This window comes from Anomaloglossus baeobatrachus, chromosome 5, assembly GCF_048569485.1.
Source record: "Anomaloglossus baeobatrachus isolate aAnoBae1 chromosome 5, aAnoBae1.hap1, whole genome shotgun sequence".
Taxonomy (NCBI): Eukaryota; Metazoa; Chordata; class Amphibia; order Anura; family Aromobatidae; genus Anomaloglossus; species Anomaloglossus baeobatrachus.
This window is the reverse complement of record NC_134357.1, coordinates 353,982,576-354,000,777: the sequence shown is the minus strand read 5'-3', so window position 1 is coordinate 354,000,777 and position 18,202 is coordinate 353,982,576. Positions and strand designations below refer to the sequence as shown.

The 18,202-nt window shown below is 38.6% G+C and overlaps 1 protein-coding gene across 4 annotated transcripts in view; it reads right to left on the bottom strand.

The window, feature by feature from the left end:
• TOX2 (TOX high mobility group box family member 2) overlaps positions 1-18,202 on the bottom strand; it is a 163,912-nt gene that overhangs the window by 117,324 nt on the left and 28,386 nt on the right. For 2 of the 4 annotated variants that reach the window (XM_075349919.1, XM_075349922.1), the window contains exon 2: positions 736-801. The exons of the other annotated variants lie outside the window; for them this stretch is intronic. In XM_075349919.1, the coding sequence (XP_075206034.1) occupies positions 736-801 (66 nt within the window). The remainder of the gene's footprint in view (positions 1-735; positions 802-18,202) is intronic. 4 annotated transcript variants of the gene reach the window in all.

Here is an 18,202-nt window from a genome sequence, read left to right as displayed (position 1 = left end):
GAACTGGCGAGCAATTCTTGCTCCAGTGTTGAAATGATTACCCATGGAGATTCTACGCATTATCCTGTCCTTGCTTGCATTTGTCTTTCGACGGCGACCAGCCTTCTTAGGGAACTTAAAAGAGTTTTTGATGTTGTAAAGACGCAATATTCTCAAAATCACAGACTTGGAATGACCATCTTCTCTTGCTATGGCTGATAGGGTCACCCCTTTGGCCTTCATGTGGACAAACTTCTGCTGGAGGGTTTCAGTCACTTTGGAACGGCACGCCATTTTTGCAAAGTCAGTGGTAACTGGAAATTTAGGCTGCCAGTTAAATAGTGTTTGTCAGATACAGTAATTTAAGGAAATTAGCATCAGGTACCAGATTAACACCAATAACTTGCATGTATCTAAAAGTGTTCTCTAATTTTGATCACTGTTCTTTTTCATTTATCTTATTTACATTTTTATAGACTGCTTTTGAAAAAATTATATTTATGAAATAAGCTTAAAATACAGCGAGTTTACTCATGTTAGGATATAATCACATAGGACTACACAATGACCTGAACGTTTAGGATATTGCCTGTTGTTCTCTAATTTTGATTGCCAGTGTAGAACTGCAATAAGATGATTTTCATCAGCTTCACCCATCTTTCCCGTTAACATAAGAAGCCAGGAGGACCTTGACATCTACCATAAGCTTTAACCACTATACCACAAGTGTGACAAGGGAAGCAGAGCGGAACCTACCTGATTTGTTGAAAGGAAGTCCTGGTTACTTTCATTCATACTCATATACATGTTCTCCCCATCAAACTACAAGACAAAAATATGAATTAAAAATCTTTTTCTCATGTTCATGGACAAAGAGGTCAGAAGCTAAGATTTATGTATTCTCAGTAACATAGGTGTAGAGGAGACGTGGCCTAGAAGTTTGGCTATTGCTTGCCCTTCATAATGTATTTGCTGCTTTGTAAAAAACATTACACCCCAAAAATATAAAAAATAAGGTCACATTTTTCGATGGTTGTTCCTTGAGATAGTAAACGCTTTATTCATATGTTTGCAGGAAAGATGGGTGAAAACTAATATGGCCACCGTTTCAGTTCTCAAATCGTTGTCTAACTTTGCCATCATGTGAGCAGTGGATTTGCCAATGCGTCAGGCCCCATGCTTGTGGTCATGTTATAGCTCAGTTTTCTACGATGATAGGATTGGAGGTTTTAGCAGGGTTCATATCACGTCATTCTCCTTCATTTTTTAGCCTGTGCAGCTGATAAAGCTCGAGGTGTACACATTAATCAGTGAATGATATTGATCCATTACTCAGATCATCGCCATAGAGTGCTCATTGGTATACTACAAAATAGTATGGTATCCAAGAAATACTGTGCAACATGCTGTAAATGCTTTGTTAACATGAGAGCCTTTTAAGTGAAGAATGCCCCGTCCGGCTTCTCTCGGACGTACATGTCAGGAGTTTTTCCTTCGATATAAATTAAATAGATGCCATAAATGTGATGTGAACAAGGCCATAACTGCAGTTCTGTATGTATGAGATCACTGTTTTCTGTCCATCACTACAGGGAGCACCTTGGGATTCTATTGACAAGTTTAGATTTCTTCAACGTTTCAAAATGATCTCAGCTTGGTACATTAAAGGGAATCTGTCACCAGGTTTTTGCTACCTCATCTGGGAGCAGCATGTTGTAGAGACAGAGACCCTGATTCCAATGATATATTCATTGGAATCATATTCACACTTCAGTGGGTCCTGCTGATGTCCGTGCACCGGTCAGATTCTTATGGAACTCCAAGTGGGTGAGCTGGTGTTTTTTATACTACTGCCTGATTCCAATGATGTATCACTTAGATTACTCGGTGCAGCCGTTCTGACACAATCAAAGATTGTATACCTAGCAAAGCAGTTGAGAGAGCTGTCCCTCCTACACCAGGCTCTAAATAGAGATTATACAGTGACAGTGAGGTCAATCACAGGAGGGGGTGTGCCGGACTTCCTTGCAAGTAACTTTGTAGTAGTCCAGCAATGATAATCGCTAGGTGGTAAAACCTTTAGTTTAAGTAAACAACAGCACCCAGCCTGATAAAAGAGGCATCATTAATTTTTTTTAACCCCTACGACATGCTGTCTTCAGATTACATAACAAAAACCTGCTGACAGATTCCCTTTAATGGTTGGAATTTACTGTAAAGGCATCACTTCATCAATCCCTGTCCTTTCAATAAATTGCTTTAACTTTTTGACTCGAAAGACAATGAAGTGTGTATCTCTAGGTTAAAAGTGTCTCTTTAACATGACTAAGGATATCATCTTTTTTATAACAGAGTGCTAAACAAGTCCTTGAATTTTTCTGTTATTGGCAACTATTTGTTCCAATTTATCCCGGGTCAACGTATTAGCTTTAAAAGTTAACACAATAAATAATAAATCTATACAATTAGCTAGAACACAAATGTAAACATATAAAAAACTAAAATAATACGAAGGATAAGAATGATCAATCGCTCATTTTAAATCAGTGAAATACATTTTTGGGAGTGACATATGTAGCATGGTAGATAGGGAGTAGATAAATGGTTTCTTGTCCAATCCAAGGTTAGATATTACACTTGGCCAGTATTGAATAGAATCCATTATTAACATCCTTGTGAAATGGGCAGATGAAGCAAATTATTATAGAAGGGAATACTTTGTATCAAGCTTTAACTTCAGAAGAAATTCTTCAGATTCCTTGAATCACAAACTGGAGAAGCCAAGGCTGTGACTTTAATCAATTTTGTTACAAGAATTACAGGCTGAAAATAACATTAATAGTCTTCGGGAGTTCTAGATGAGGGACATTAATATCTAGGCTTATAATCCTGACAATTATAAGACCACCCTCCAAGCAACAGGTGCTTGTATTACTGAACATGGCTTAGTGAGCATAAATCTCTTGTTGCTACAAAATGTCTAGTATTTCTAGTTTACAAATTAGCTAGGACAGCGTTTATACGGTAGACGTAGGATATTCATGGAATTTCATGGCTTATTTCCAGATAACAACTCTGGCCTATTTGACCTTTTTAGTAGGGATTAGCTTCCATGTGGGAAACCAAGAAGAGTAGGAGGCCTATTGTCCATTGGGTTGGTCTATCTTCATGAATGAGAGGTCCCACTTATCTTGTTATGTTGAAAAGTTAAAGTGCGTGTCTACTACATGGACAATCCCTTTTAAAATTAATTAATTAGTCACCTTTGTAACATAATGATAACAGTTACTCACCTCTCACACCAGCACTGTTTAGTGATGGTCTCCTGGGGAAAATGTGACATTGGTATGGCGCATGAGCCCCACAGCCACTATTAGGCTGCTGCCCACTCACTTGGTTTGGATGAACCTCATACAACTGGTATAATTGAGAGCACAGCAGGCTAATAGCAACCACTGATTGTCTGCAGGGTACATGGGGCTCACATGGCATAACAATGTCACATGAGCCCCAGGACAACATGCTCCTACAACTCTGGAATGGCGCTGGTCTAAGAGATGAATATGTCATTTTTATTTTACAAGGGAAACAATTTCATTTAAAAGGGGTTATCAAAGTAGTGGATATTAGCAAAGCAGCATGACATTGTTATCAAAGTATCATGATGGCCATATTTAGCAAAGTGTCAGAAGGGTTGCATTAGACACTAATATGACATGGCTGGAGAGTTTCTGTAATTTTAAAGTGATCTGTTGCAATGTAAGAGGCACCTTTTTATTGTAGATCATATTCTTTAAGCCTTCAAATAACTGATTGTTTAGGACTCCATCTTTCAGTCACAGCTAAGCTTTCATTAACATTGGGCAATGATCCAGATCACAGCCTTAGCCCTTTATCCACATGTCAGGCCAAGGCAAAGCACCCACCCAGGCCACCCCTGCTCCGTGATACAACTTGTCCTACCTCCTGTGTTTCTTGCTTAGCAAATATCACATTTGAGTCCATATTATTCAAATATAATTGTTGAAAACTGTTCTTTATGTTATTGTACAATACTTTAAGATTTTTTAAAGTGGAATTCAAGAATAATCAGAATTTACATGTACTGGAATTTTAGAGAACTAAATTGATCCAATAATCTATTTCCCCATTTTCCATATTTTTATATATCCAAGACTTCTAAACATTTGTCATTTGTAATTAATTGGTTATGGTCAACTTTTCATTAAAATTGCGATGTATTTGAAACGTACTTTAGATTCACAAAGCAAACCCCCTATCTACATTGACTTGTTGGATTTTTCATGTTCCTTGTGAAAAAAATATTATGTATATTTATAACTGAAATATTACACATTCCCAAACAAGCACTACTGGTGTCCAAGTCCATAAATATGGGTTACGTTCTGGCTCAGTTGACTAATCCATATACTATGGCTATTTTTATAAATGTGGTTTACAAATGGCTGTTTGATTCTTCCTTATAATGTTCTCAATTATTTCAGGACAAATCTGCAATGCTTGTATTAATAAGAGGACCCCACCTACTTTGCGCCATTTCTGTTACTGGTGTCTTTTTTGGCTGCCGGAGGCTTTTGGACCTCCTTCCTCAGGCCTATTATATGTTAAATGTAAATTTTGACAATTTTGTAAGGTGGTTTTTTTTCATATCAGTGCTGCTATGATAAACTAAGCTTTAAAGATAAGTAGATCGAATTCTCTTTTAAGTTTAGAAAAAATTTGGTTTACCAGAATCTAAATTTTTCCAATTTTTTTTAGGCAAATCAAGCAAAATTGAAGTTGTCCTCCAGTTTTCTAAATTAAAAAGGGCCTGGTAGGGGTAAAAAAACAAAACACATAATACTCACCACTACTGGACCTCACCTACCCCTCCTTGAAGCTTCCCACCTGATCATACAGTTCTCTTATAGGTGCTTTTGATTCTTTTCCATCTTCACTGTGGTCTACGTTACCAGTGATCTACAGTAATTAGGCCTAATTTGAGGTCCTGATGTTGTGAGGCCTAGTTAGCGCCAGAGGAACCTAAAAGATAACTGGAGGACTGGGCAGGAAGTTGCATGGAGGGACATGTGAGTGCTGGGGAGAGGTGAGTATAACTTTTTTTTTTTGTAAACCAAACATTTATTATACTTTGGGGTTTGGAGAGATGTCAGAGCATAGTAAGGAACATTTGATTTGCATTTAATAAGTTTGATGCAAATCAAAATTCTTGGTATAATTTGACCAAATGTTCCTCATTTGAGATTTGCTCATCACTTCTAAGTTCTAAGTTTACATTAAGCCTGTAGCAAAGCAATGTATATGAAAAAAACCCAACAAAACTTATTTTATGGTGGTATTTTTGAGCACCGCATGGTACATACTGTATATTCAGGGGCTAAATACTGTACAGTATTTATATTTACAGCAAATGGTGGCAGCCCTGCATTGCACTGTATTTGGAAAATGTATTACAGTGTGGCAGTGTAGGGAATTCCCTCACTGCCGGATAAATGCTAATTTGTATTTGTTGTTTAGTTTATTACAAGAGATGAATAAACGTGTTCGGCACAGTTCGTTACCTCCAGCATCTGAATTTGAAAATGCTTTAATTTCCATGGACTTCCATTATATTCAATTCGAAGAAACCAGATGCTCGATCGAGTAACGAGTATTGGTGAGCACGCTCGGCCATCACTTATTATTACAAGTATTACAGTTTGAAAGAATTATTGTCCTGATTCATCATTTTCAATTTTTAAGTCACTTTTCTTTTTTTGACTTGTGGTTTTCATGGCTGATTTTTGCACCAAAATTTTTCAAAAAGGTGCATGTGGGTTATGAATTATGGGTGCAATAAAAAATGTACTTTTTTCCTATCCTTGATTCTTATTGCGACTCTACATTTCACAAAGTGGCTCAAAAATTGTGCCAAATAAATGGCATACATAAAATCACTCCAGGGGAAGGGGGGAGAAAGGCCTGGAGAATATTTGTGCCAAATTTTGAGAGTTTTTAAAAAAAAAATCACATATCATAAATCAGTTATCAAAACATCTGTAAAAGCAGCACTGATGTAAAAATATCATAAAACTACCTAAACTGCGAAGGAAAACATTAAAGAAGGTGCAAATTATTGTGTCGCAAATTAAAAGTCACTAATAGAGGTATTTCCCTTAAAAAAAAAAAAAAGCTGTGAAAATGCAGTATTGAATCAGGGCATATGTGTGTGGGAAGATCCCATTGTTGGTGGGGAGGAGTGGCCACACTGTGTGCTATAGCCACCTCCACAGTAATCCTGGACTGAGTTATATACTACCTTTACGATTTAAAAAAGTGAGAGATCTAAGTATATTATTTCATGGGCTCCCAAGTAACACTATATGTGGCTAACCTAACACTTATATGCCAATTCTTCCGACATTGAAAGGGCACAAATTCAATCTAATGTATATTGGGAAGCCTCTGTCCCCCTTTTGGAAAACCAAGAATTAGCATATTGGAATTTTGTATAACAAACCCCTCATCTCTAGGGCTGGCTGGATCTGCGTGCTCTGGTAGAAGCCCCTTGACAGTTGTCCTTTTTGTCCTAAGGATATCCTGACCTGGAGACTGGAGGTAATCTTTAGCCAATCTGTGTTTAGGACCAGAGATTTCGGTATTTTTTTCAGTTCTGCAGTTTATTCTTTGTACAAATGTAAAAGGAAGATACAAATTCAAACAGATGTAATGATTTTGGGAATTTCCTTGCAATGTCATTTCTTTTTCTTGATGCGTAACATCAGAGTCGGTAATTCGTCTAACAAGCTCACGTTGAAGTGTTGATTTTTTAATCTAACAGTGAAAACATAATGAAGAAAATACAATTTTTTTAAAACTATTGTGGAATGGGTTAAAAAGTACAGACTCCATCCACTTGCTCCCTTTTCACGCTATTTTACATCTTATAAACCATTATAAATTTAATTGCACGTTTAACAGGGAAAAAAATACCACACACACAATGGCTCATTAAGGACTAATTATGCACATGTTGTTTTCCACAAACATTCTCGTTTGGAAGCTGTTCTCTGTAATTGCTCAGCCTCATTAAATAGTACAGGCAAAAACTAATTTCAATTTACAGACACGTGAGGGGAACGTAGTAATGGAAGGAGGGTGGACTCAGTATTGATCAGTCTGGCTTGTCCGCTAGGGTACAGCATATGAAGTAGCTATATGTACATTGTTAGCTCAAGGGTGATATCCATAGTAAAGTCAGTGGTGATAGTGGGCAACGGTTTCAGGAGACTAAAAAGCCAAATTTACAGTGAGGGTCATATTTAGAATGCTTTGATACGCCAAATTTATCACAATGACTCATGCATGGGTGATAAATCACACGATGCTTCCCTAACGCTGCTTTCACACCTCTGGTTTGTGCTATGCTGCACAATCCGGCACTTTGCAGGAAAAATGCAACCGTTTTTTTGCTGCCGGTTGCGTTTTTCCTGCATAGACTTTAATTAGTGCCGCATTGTGCTGCATGGGCTTGCATTCCGTCCGTTTTTTGCCGCATGTGGCAGATTTAGCCGATGCAGGGGCCGGATAGAACGTTGCCTGGCACGTTTTTTTTGTGCGGCAAAAAAAAACGCACCGCGCCACATCCGTCCGATGCGACGCTTTTCCCAATGCATCCCTATGGATGTCGGATGCGGCGCGATGCGGCAAAAACCGCATCCGGTCGCCGCATGCGGTTTTTGCAACTGCGCATGCTCAGTAGCATGCCGCAAACGGCAAAAACCGGACGGACCGCATGTAAAAAAAATTATGCAAAGGATGCTGTGTTTTCACCGCATCCGTTGCATAGGTTTCACAGCCGGATTGAGCCGCACGGCTCAAACCGGATGTGTGAAAGCAGCCTAAGTATACACCACCTCTTATATAGTGTACGGTAGACCAATTTGGAAGCAACATTTTGGCCCAATGTGGTGCATCCTAAAGGGCTTTTCTTGTGATCATAAACTAATAAAATTGGTAAATACTTGTAAAAAAAAGCAAATTTGCAATTCACCTCTGCATTCTCAAGATCGTAGGGACTTTTAATTCTAGTTTACACCAGTTACCTAGGTTACCAGCCATCTCTGCAATATATGAAAGGTGGCCAGTTGCCTAAGCAAGGAACAGATGCTTGTAAGCTGTTTGCTGTAGAGATTGCAAGTGCTGCACTGAAATTGGCTGGATCATTATATCTGGACAGCTAGTGGCCCTGTTCCCCTGTTAGCTGCACTGGAGAGTGCGCAGTTTGCACCATTGGCTTATCCAAGCTGTTGGCTGAACTATTAATATTTAGGCGTTCACTGCCCCTTGACAAGCAGGGAGTGGGGAGACGGAAGCTGTGCTTTCCAATATACAGAAAATGTGAATCCCTTTATGTCGGCTGATGTAGTCGATGCCAGTGATCTTAATGTAGCATCAGTTAGTTAACCCCGTCATCACCTTAAAATGTTCCGTTTTTTGTTTTACTTTTTTCTTCCCCTTTTTCCAAGGGCTGTAACTTTTTGACTTTTTGTCAATATTGTCAAATGAGGGCTTGTTTTTTGCGGGAAAAGTTTTTTTTTTTTAATGAAACTATTAATTTTACCATATTATGTACTGGAAAACAGGAAAAAAAAGTGCAATGATATTGCAAAAAAAGTGCAATTCCATAATAGTTTTTTTTAATTTACCATGTTCTCTTTATGGCAAAACTGACCTGGCAGTATGCTTCCCCAGGAAATTATGAGTATGTAGATACCAAACATGTATAGTTTTCTTTTAAATTTAGTGGTGAAAAAAAAAAATCTGAAGTTTGTTTAAAAAATAAAAATGGCGCCTTTTGCGCCATTTTCCTAGAACCATAACTTTTTTCTGTTTGGGATCGGGAGCTAAGTGATGGCTGACCCCTGCCTGTTATAATAACACATCGGCGCCCTGTGGTCATGTTACGGGGCATTGGCGGGGCATGATGTGCTCCCCGCCAGCGCGTGTTAAATCCTGCTGTCAGAAATCAACAGTGGGATTTAACTAATTACCAACCCAAAGCTGTTAGAGGCAAGAAAAAATGCAGGTTCAGTGTGTGAGCCAGCATCAAAGGTAGAGACAAGACCTTTGGAATCTATATACATCAAAAGTTGTGAAGGGGTTAAACACAGATGTGGTCCAAGCTAAGTTAGATAAAATCAATAAGAACAAGGCCCCGAGTCCAGATGGACTTCATCCTAGAGTTCTTAAAGAATTCAGTGCAGGGATTGCTGTGCCCCTATACAAGTCATTTCAAATATCACTGTGCCCCTGTACAGATCTTTTAGAAACTTTCTAGTGACTGGTACTGTGCTGAATGAATGGCTCAAAGTTAATTTGATACCCATTTTCAAAAAGGGCTCTAGGTTTTCTAGATCGACAACTGGCTCATAGATTGCAACCAGAGAGTTGTGGTGAATAACTGCTACAATGAGTGGTCTTCAGTTATAAGTGGTGTTAAGGTGCAATGTTGGGACTATTCATTTATTAACCCCTTTCCCAACCTTTGACCTTTGACATATATTTATATCAAAGGTCATGCCCTGCCTTTGATGTGGGGTCACACGCTGAGCCGGCATCTTTTCCTGGACATGTCAACTGGCATGATCCTCAAACAGTCACAGGAGGATCAAAGATCTGTGCTCGGCTGTTAAATATTGGTGTTAATCTCTGACAGTGGGAGTTAACATGTATTGCCCGCTCCCACTGGTGCGCCCATGGCGTGATAGCGGGGCGTGGATGGGTTATGATGACAACCAGGGGTCAGCTGATGACCTCTGCATCTGTCATGATGAATATCCTGAGAATGCCAGCTGTGAGCCAGCATTCATAGATCATGATTTCTGCTGTACAAAGCGGTGCTCATGCTGATGCACTGCTCTGTACAACTCAAGCGATCAGACGATCGAAGCTTCAAGTTCCCTAAGTGGACTAGTAAATATAATAAGAAGTGAAAAAAATGTTTAAAAAAACATGAAAAAAATAAAAAATACAAGTTCTAATCACCTCCCTTTTGCCGCGTTGAAAATAAAACAATGAAAAAAGACACATATTTGGAGTTCAGAAATGTCTGATCTATCAAAATATAAAATAAATTAATCTGATTGGTAAACAGCGTAATGGGAAAACAAAATTACAACTCAAGAATTACATTTTTTTGCAGCAATAAGATGCAATGATAAAATATTAAAAGATTGCATCTACCCGAAAATTGATAAGTAAAAATATCAGCTTTGGTTCCACAAAATAAGCCACCGCTTAGCCCCAGATCCCAAAAAATGAAAACGTTACAGTTCTCGCAAAATAGTGCCAAAAGTGAATTTGTTTTTAGAAACTTTTGGATTATTTTGTACCACTTATATTAAAAGAAAACTATACATGTTTGGTATCTAATCGTACTGACCTGGAGAATCATTATGTCAGGTCAGTTTTATAATGAACATAGTAAATAAAAAGCTTAAAAAACAATTGTGGAATTGCACTTTTTTTGCAATTTCACTGCACATGTTTTTTTCCCCCCATTTTCCAGTACGGTAAAATTAATGGTTTAATTCAAAAGTCAAACTCAGCCCGCAAAAACAAGCTCTAATACGGCTATATTGATGGAGAAGTAAAAACGTTATGGCTCTCGGAAGGAAGGAAGGAAAAAACGAACCCAGGGAAAATGGTAAAGGTCATGAAGGGGTTAAATAATATCAAAGCTGGATTAATAGTGTTGCCTCTATTTTTGTAGACGATACCAAGCTATATACTATAATGCAGTCTATGGAAGCTGTTCATAAGGTACAAGCTGACCTGGACAAATGGAGTGTGTTTCGGCATCCAATCGGCAGATGAGGCTCAATCTAGAAAAATTTAAAGCGTAACCGTAGTTTTTGTTTAATAAATAAATATAACAATGAGAAACTTTGTAATATATCTTATGAGACAAATCTATTCTTTCTCTGCCAGAATTAATCAGTCATTATCAAAATTCTCAATTCTGAGGTAAAATCTGTATTCAGTGAAGACTTTCCCATTACTGAGATAGGAGATGTGTTGTTCCTGATGAGATTCTATGATGACGGTAGGAGGGAGGAGCTATAAGCAGAGGAAGGAGCTAGAGACAGAGCCCCACCCCCTGCTCCTTCTAGCTACATAAAATGTCATCAGTAATAACCGCCATCTCCTATCTCAGTAATTGGAAAGTCTTCACTGAATACAGATTTTACCTTAGAATTGAGACTGTTCATAATGACTGATCAATTCTGGCAGAGAAAGAAGCAGATTTCTCTGATAAGATATATCACAAAGTTGATTATTTTCATGTGTACTATTGATTTATGAAATAAAAATTAAAATGACAGCTTTAAATTGTGTATCTGAGACTAATTCTGTGGGCACAATATTTTCTAGGGTAGTAAAACAAGGAGAGTCACTAAACGAGAAGGATCTGGGTGCACTAAATAATGAAATACAATGTCAATCAGCATCTTTTAAAGCCAAAACAATATCGTACTGTATTAAAACAGGCATGCGCTCACAAGGCAGAGACGTAGTATAACCATTTTACAGAGTGTTAGAATGACCTTATCTGCAATACGCACCAGTTCACAGAAAGGATGCCCTGAAGATAGAAAAAGTACAAAGAAGAGCCACAAAGCTGTTAAGGGCCATAAAGGATACTAGTTATGAAAATAATTAACTTTATTTAGTCTTAAGAAGAACATCTAGAGGGGAAAATATTAATTTGTATAAGCACAATAAATAGTACATATGAAATATATGGGCACAATGTCTGGTACGTCTTGATTAGTAAATCTGATAATTAAAGGGGTTGTCTGATCTTAAGTGATAATTTTTAAGTCTCTCTACGTGACTCTAGACTTATGAATCCTCCCAGTCCACATTCTGTGTGCTGCAAGGCTTCACCAGTTTCTGTGTAATATGCATGTTCCAAGCCAGAACCTACCTAGTGAGCGGGGCCTCAGTCAATACAAATGTATGGAATGGGCGCATCCGACTAGTAGGTACGCATCCTCACTCGTGGGTGCAGCCTCACTGAATACAAGTGTATGGAATTGGCACATCCAACTAGTTTGCGTGGCAATCTAGTGGGTGCGGCCTTGCTCAATACATTTGTATGGTGTAAGGCTGCGCCCAAAGTTGGGTTCTGACTGGGAACATGCAAATCACACAACTGTGGTCACGTCACTACTGTTCCTGGCTCAGAATCCGGCAAATCCACGCAACGCACACTGTGTGCACTGAGAGGATTCATAAGTCTGCAGTCACATAGAGTGACTGGAGACTTATCACTTTAGACCGGCCAATCCCTTTACTCTATTAGGAATAAAATTACTCCATCAAGTTCTAAAGTTCTGGATGGACTTGTTGAAAAGTTGGGGAAACTATACAGAGTGAAAGGCCATGAAGGCTGAAGGAGGCAAATTGTTCCCTCTTCCCAGTATAAGGAGCTCAGTACCCCACATGTTACATACTAGTTGGAGAACCCTGTTACAAATTTGAAAGTGGAGACCAGAAGCTTTTCTGTCTGGAAATATGTATAAATAATGGCTTGACCCATTTAAAGACTATCTCCACATGCAACATAACTGGAGATGAGCGAATCTGAGGTTTGGTTTTTGAACCGATCATCAAATTTAAAAATCAAACTTCGGGTTTGTGTATCTGATGCTGTACGTGCGAACAAAACTCATGCAAGCGACGCTGTGCTCAGGTACACTTGGTGCTGAACCCTGTGCGAACAGCCACTTACAGTGTTTGAACGGTGCACACTGGGGGTAACAACAGCGTGATCACATGTAGTGTGCAACACAAAAAAAGTTCCTTCCAAAAAGCCGACCTTCCCCAGGAAGTGATCTGCTTATGGCTGGCTGTATGTGGGCGGAGACTCAAACTGCCAATCAGTGACTTGATCCAGGGTTTGGGTCAAGGTCGAGCCTGTGGAGCTAGGCTTATTTGCTGCCGACAAACCAAATCTCAACGGAACCGCTTATCTCTGCACATAACATCTACATATAGATAACACATAAATTGCAATTTTTTTCTTGTTTCTGTACTTTTCTTGCAATCCCGAAGTTGTACTATTCCTTGTGCCATCATGTATGTTGCCTTTGTGTGGGAATGACTAACAAACATGGAACAGTCTCCTAAGGAAGACAAACCTTTCAGTGACTACATGTATACAGTAGAAATGGTAGTCACACAGACAAAAATCCATGAGGCTACTAAGCCACACGAGCCCTCATACCCTCCAGATAACGCTAATGGCTAGACAGTCTGCATAGCTCAGAGGGAAAATGTATGGAATAGAAAACTAAGACTTTTTCACTTGTAAATTTATGAACATAAATGGTGGTTACCCAGACAGAAAGTCATGCGTTTGTTGGGAAGAAAAAAAAATGAGGTTCTACAGTAACAAGGCGATGAAATATTAGTCAAACTGTGCATGCATACAATACAGATGATGAGCAATAACCAGAGACTAGGCCATGAGGTTACAGTGATACCTCATATAAAAATAACCTCTGTATAAATAATGATCTATATCAATTCCTGTTACTTTTTTCTGGTGCTCATGACCAAAACCACATTTCACAATTTCTACATTGTCGTTTTGATGTAAATATCTCTTATTACAGTGAGATACTCGAAGTAAAAGTGGAAATACAGTGTTGTGCAAGTGATAAACTCTAGCACAGGTCAGACACATGGTACGGCAGCAGCTAGCATGTTCCTCCATTTATTAGCACAGAGCCAATTAAATCAATTGTTAGCATTATGGCACAAAGGCAAACGGCCATGGCGCTATTGTGACATGAGAAAAAATGAATAATGGATATTTTAGTTCAGCTTTACAATTCATTTCTCATACTACTCAATTTTTCATTTTTTTTTATGTTTTAGAATAAAGTTACTGGAAGACAGTTCACTGGAAAGAGAGCTAAATAGGAGTCTTGTTATAAGCCAAGATCAGATATAAATGGTATTGTGCACAAAGGTCCAGAATTCTATTTTATGCTTATGGATTCCAGATTTACTGAGACTATAGAGGACTATGTGAAAAGAAACTAGACATGAAAGATGAAAGAGAAGCCTTACCGACTGTCTCATAGAGATATGGAGGAAAATGTATTTCACTTTACACAAACATAATATACAAGACTGAACAAAACACAATAAAAAGAATGAAAAAGGCAACAAAGAATCAATCATTCCTTGAAATAAAAATGCAATATATTTGATAAATAGCAAGAAACACTTGATCATATAAAAAAAAATACTGAAGGCTTTGGTTAAAATTCCCAAGAACACAATTCTATGCCTAAGGACTCATGCACATGGCTACATTATAATTCCAATTAGTTAAGAGCTAAAATATGGAGACTGTAGAGGTGAACTAGGCCTCTATCTTTTTCATAGATTCGTAGAATGGTAGAGTTGGAAAGGACCTCATGGGCCATTGGGTCCAACCCCCTGAGAATGCAGGCTTTCTTAAATCATCCCAGCTATATGTTTATCCAGTTTCCGCTTGAAGATTTATTGATGGAGAGCTCACTAACTCCCACGACAGCCTGTTCCACTCTGTGATTGCCCTCACTGTCAGAAAGTTTATAGAATCAAAGAACCATAGAGTTAGAAGGGATTTCAATGGCCATCGGGTCCAACCCCCTGCGAGTGCAGTATCTTTGCTGACTTCCAATTTCATATGAAGGCAATTAGAGGTTCTGCTGTAATTTTCTATTGGAATCCAATATAAAAAAAATGTGCCATGCTATCCAATTTTGTATATGGAGGAATTTTCTCCTAGAAGCTTATATGTAGAATTTGCCAAGAAAAGTTGCCAATCTTGCTATTCTTTTGGCCAGAAAATGTGCAATTTTTCCACTACTCTTGACACTTTTGAAAAGTGGATGTGGTTAGCCTGGTAAGTGGGTGTATGCTAGGATTAGGATATGCAACTTTTTAAAAAAGTTACTAAAAAGTGTAAATTATTATTTTAATAGGAGGGTAGTGTTAAAACTGATAAAAACCATTTCTGAAGAAGGGCATAATTGAAATATACAGTAAATGTATCAAATATTGTGTGATACTTTGATAAATTTGGCACACATACAGGCAAAACAGCTTCTAAGAAAATTGACTTCCAAAATCTCCACCATGGAATCCAAAGTGAGAATCTATCCACAGTCAATGATCTACATAGTTCCCAGAAGTGGTCACCATCTAATTCCATGGCCATCAAACTCAAGACCCCAAACATGACAAGCTCAGTTAACAATTTCATCTCAATCTACATTCTGGAAGCCTGAAGAAATATTGTGATGACAACGCTTGCTGGTATCTGTCAGACCTTGTGTCGACCCAATCTATTAAATATATTGATGTCTCTACATCTATTTACTTTTGAAGGCAAGTTTTAGTGATTCAAAGCAAGGTATTTATGAGAACAATGATAGAAATCAGAAAGAGGCAAGTTGCCATCATATTCTCTCTTGTCAGCATTGAAGTTATTCCAAAATAGTTGTCAAATTCTTTATGTGCGTAAAAAAGTTTTTCAGATTACAAGTCGACGTGTTCTACAAATACAGGGCTGTGCAATGAGTGATTGAAAGCTGAAATGTGTTAATAGCAGTTCACCGGTAGGTCCTTAACATGAACCTGGACAACACGCCACAAAACAATACCACTGTTCAGAAGACGCTAAGAGATTTACATGAGCAAATACGGTTTTACCGTCAGTGAAAGCTCTCAAAAATCAAACCAATTTAACTGAATCTGGAGAACAGAGATCCAGCGATAACAACGAGACTAACAACGCTTAGCTTGTCAGGTACTTTGAATTTCCTCCTGTCACCACACCATCTGATAAGACACATGGAAAAAAATACTTCTGGTTTCCTCCAGAATATAATTAGTTATCTCTATAAATCTTTACTTCCGGCAGAGAACAAACAGAAGCAATAAAACATCATTCACAACCGTGAACGAACAACCTATGTAAAGTTCATTATCCTTAACGTGAGCATCCACTGCTCCATTCTGGGTGACTTTATAATTTAGGCTGTGATGGTTTTGTCACTAATGTCAATGCGAGAGACAATTAGAAAGACATTAATACGGTTCATGGCACTTGCTGCAAATTACTTAGAAATAAGCCTGTTTTTATGCCATATTACTGAGCTGCTTGATGAAACTGTATATTAAAGGGGTTCTCCGGGAATAGAAAACAATAAAGAAGGAAAATGTCATTATGAATAAATTCCTAAATATCTTTAATTAGCAAATCACATTTGTTTTGTCTAGGGAGGTAATCAGTGTAGAACATTAAAATGGTCGCTACCTTTTTACACTAACAGAAAGCTAGAATGTTAATAGGACTGGTGCTAGTGAGCATGTGCAGAAGGAAGCTTCGCTGCTGTGACCTGGAGATAACATATACCATGCACTGTCAAACTCTCTCTGGGTCACAGCAGCGGTGCTTCATGCTGCACATACTTGAAGCTGTGGCCGAAGGACCACCTCGGTGCAGAGTACAACTACGGTATAGAAGACGAGATTGTAAAAACAGGGGTGCAGCTTTATTTACAAGCACAGGATAAGCAGTTATGCAATCAAACAGAGGTATGCAATGTGGTAACAGTAACATTTAACAAGCTTCAGATTCTAGCTGAAGTGTTCCAATAGTGCATCACCTCAACTATTACAAACACTAGTAGGCAGCATACCAGACAGGCAAAGTATCTTAGCAATTGCGCTGCACTGCGATCTACCTGGCCTTCACTATCAGGGTCATGCAGATGCTGTGCTCTGGCTACTGAGGCATATGCTACAGTCTACTAAGTGTGCAAAATGGTAGAGAGTCACGGTACCGCTGAAGGGGAATCAGTCCACTCTCAGGAGTTCAGTCCCGTGATGTTTGTGGGTGCACACTTCTTCCAGGAGGGCAGGAGGGAGCTTTTTTCTAACACAGACCTGGAATCTCTGGACCCCACCGGACAACGTCTTCTCCTCGGTTCAGATTTGCTGGCTTCTCCTTGGTTCGGTACTCACCCAAGAGTGACCAGGGGACTCTCACAGACAGTCTCTCACAGCCAGCACCGTACCTCTTCCGACACCATGGTTCTCAGACTCCACAAAGGCAGTGTCTCTCTCTCTCTGCACACACACAGGCCCAACTTTTCCTGTTCCCACTCTAAGCTTTCTGTCTTTTCTTCTCCCTTTCCTACAATTTTTGAGCTTGGTTAGTCCAAAAGCTCTCAATTCAGAGAGGAGGCGCTGGCTGAACCGGCCAGTCCAAGGTACATAGGAAACATGGGACCACTGTGCCTTAAAGGCGACGTGCTTTCTACTGTTCATAGGGTCAATACCCCTCGATGCTCACAAGCACCAGTCATGCTAACCTTCTAGAACAGCTTTCTTTCAGTGTAACATGACAATGGCCATTTTACTGTACTACCTCCTTAGACAAAACAAATGCGATTACATAATTACAATGTATGTAAACTTTTGACTTTGCAGAAAGTAATAAAAATGCCTTAAAACATTCTTTCTCATTATTCTGGTATTTTGCAAACATAAATAATTTTGGTTCCTAATTGACCCAAAATGGGAAAGGTTTATTCTGATTTCATGTCAGCTAGTGAGAAAAACATGCATGTGTGTCTTTTTACATAGTGTATGTAAAATTCTGATTTCAACTATATACTACTAACTAGCATTTCTATATACTAAAAGCAGTACTACTAAATCTACACAGGACCAGTATTTGGGCAGCTGCATAGTAAATACTCTCCACTGAATAATTACATTGGGAAGCTGCATGGAGATTTTAATGGAGTTTCACTTAAGTGCTAATTATCAAAGTTTTATGAACCAATTAGTAGTGAAATTTCTAAGTATTTGTAAAATTAAAAGTGTTAATGCATGTGTCGATTCCTGCTGTTCCAGTTCTTATGTTGTAGTTGACATTACATGACTACGGCGGTTATTTGCCGTCACAAGATAATTGGTAATTGTGAAAGAGGTTCGTTATTGGCCACTTCAGAGATAAGACATGCCATTTTTATGGACACTACATTGTCATACCATAATGTAAATATATTACAGAGTGAGAAAACCATTTAATCTGGCACTATATGGTGCAATAACAAGTAAACAGGGTCAAGTTCTTAGACTG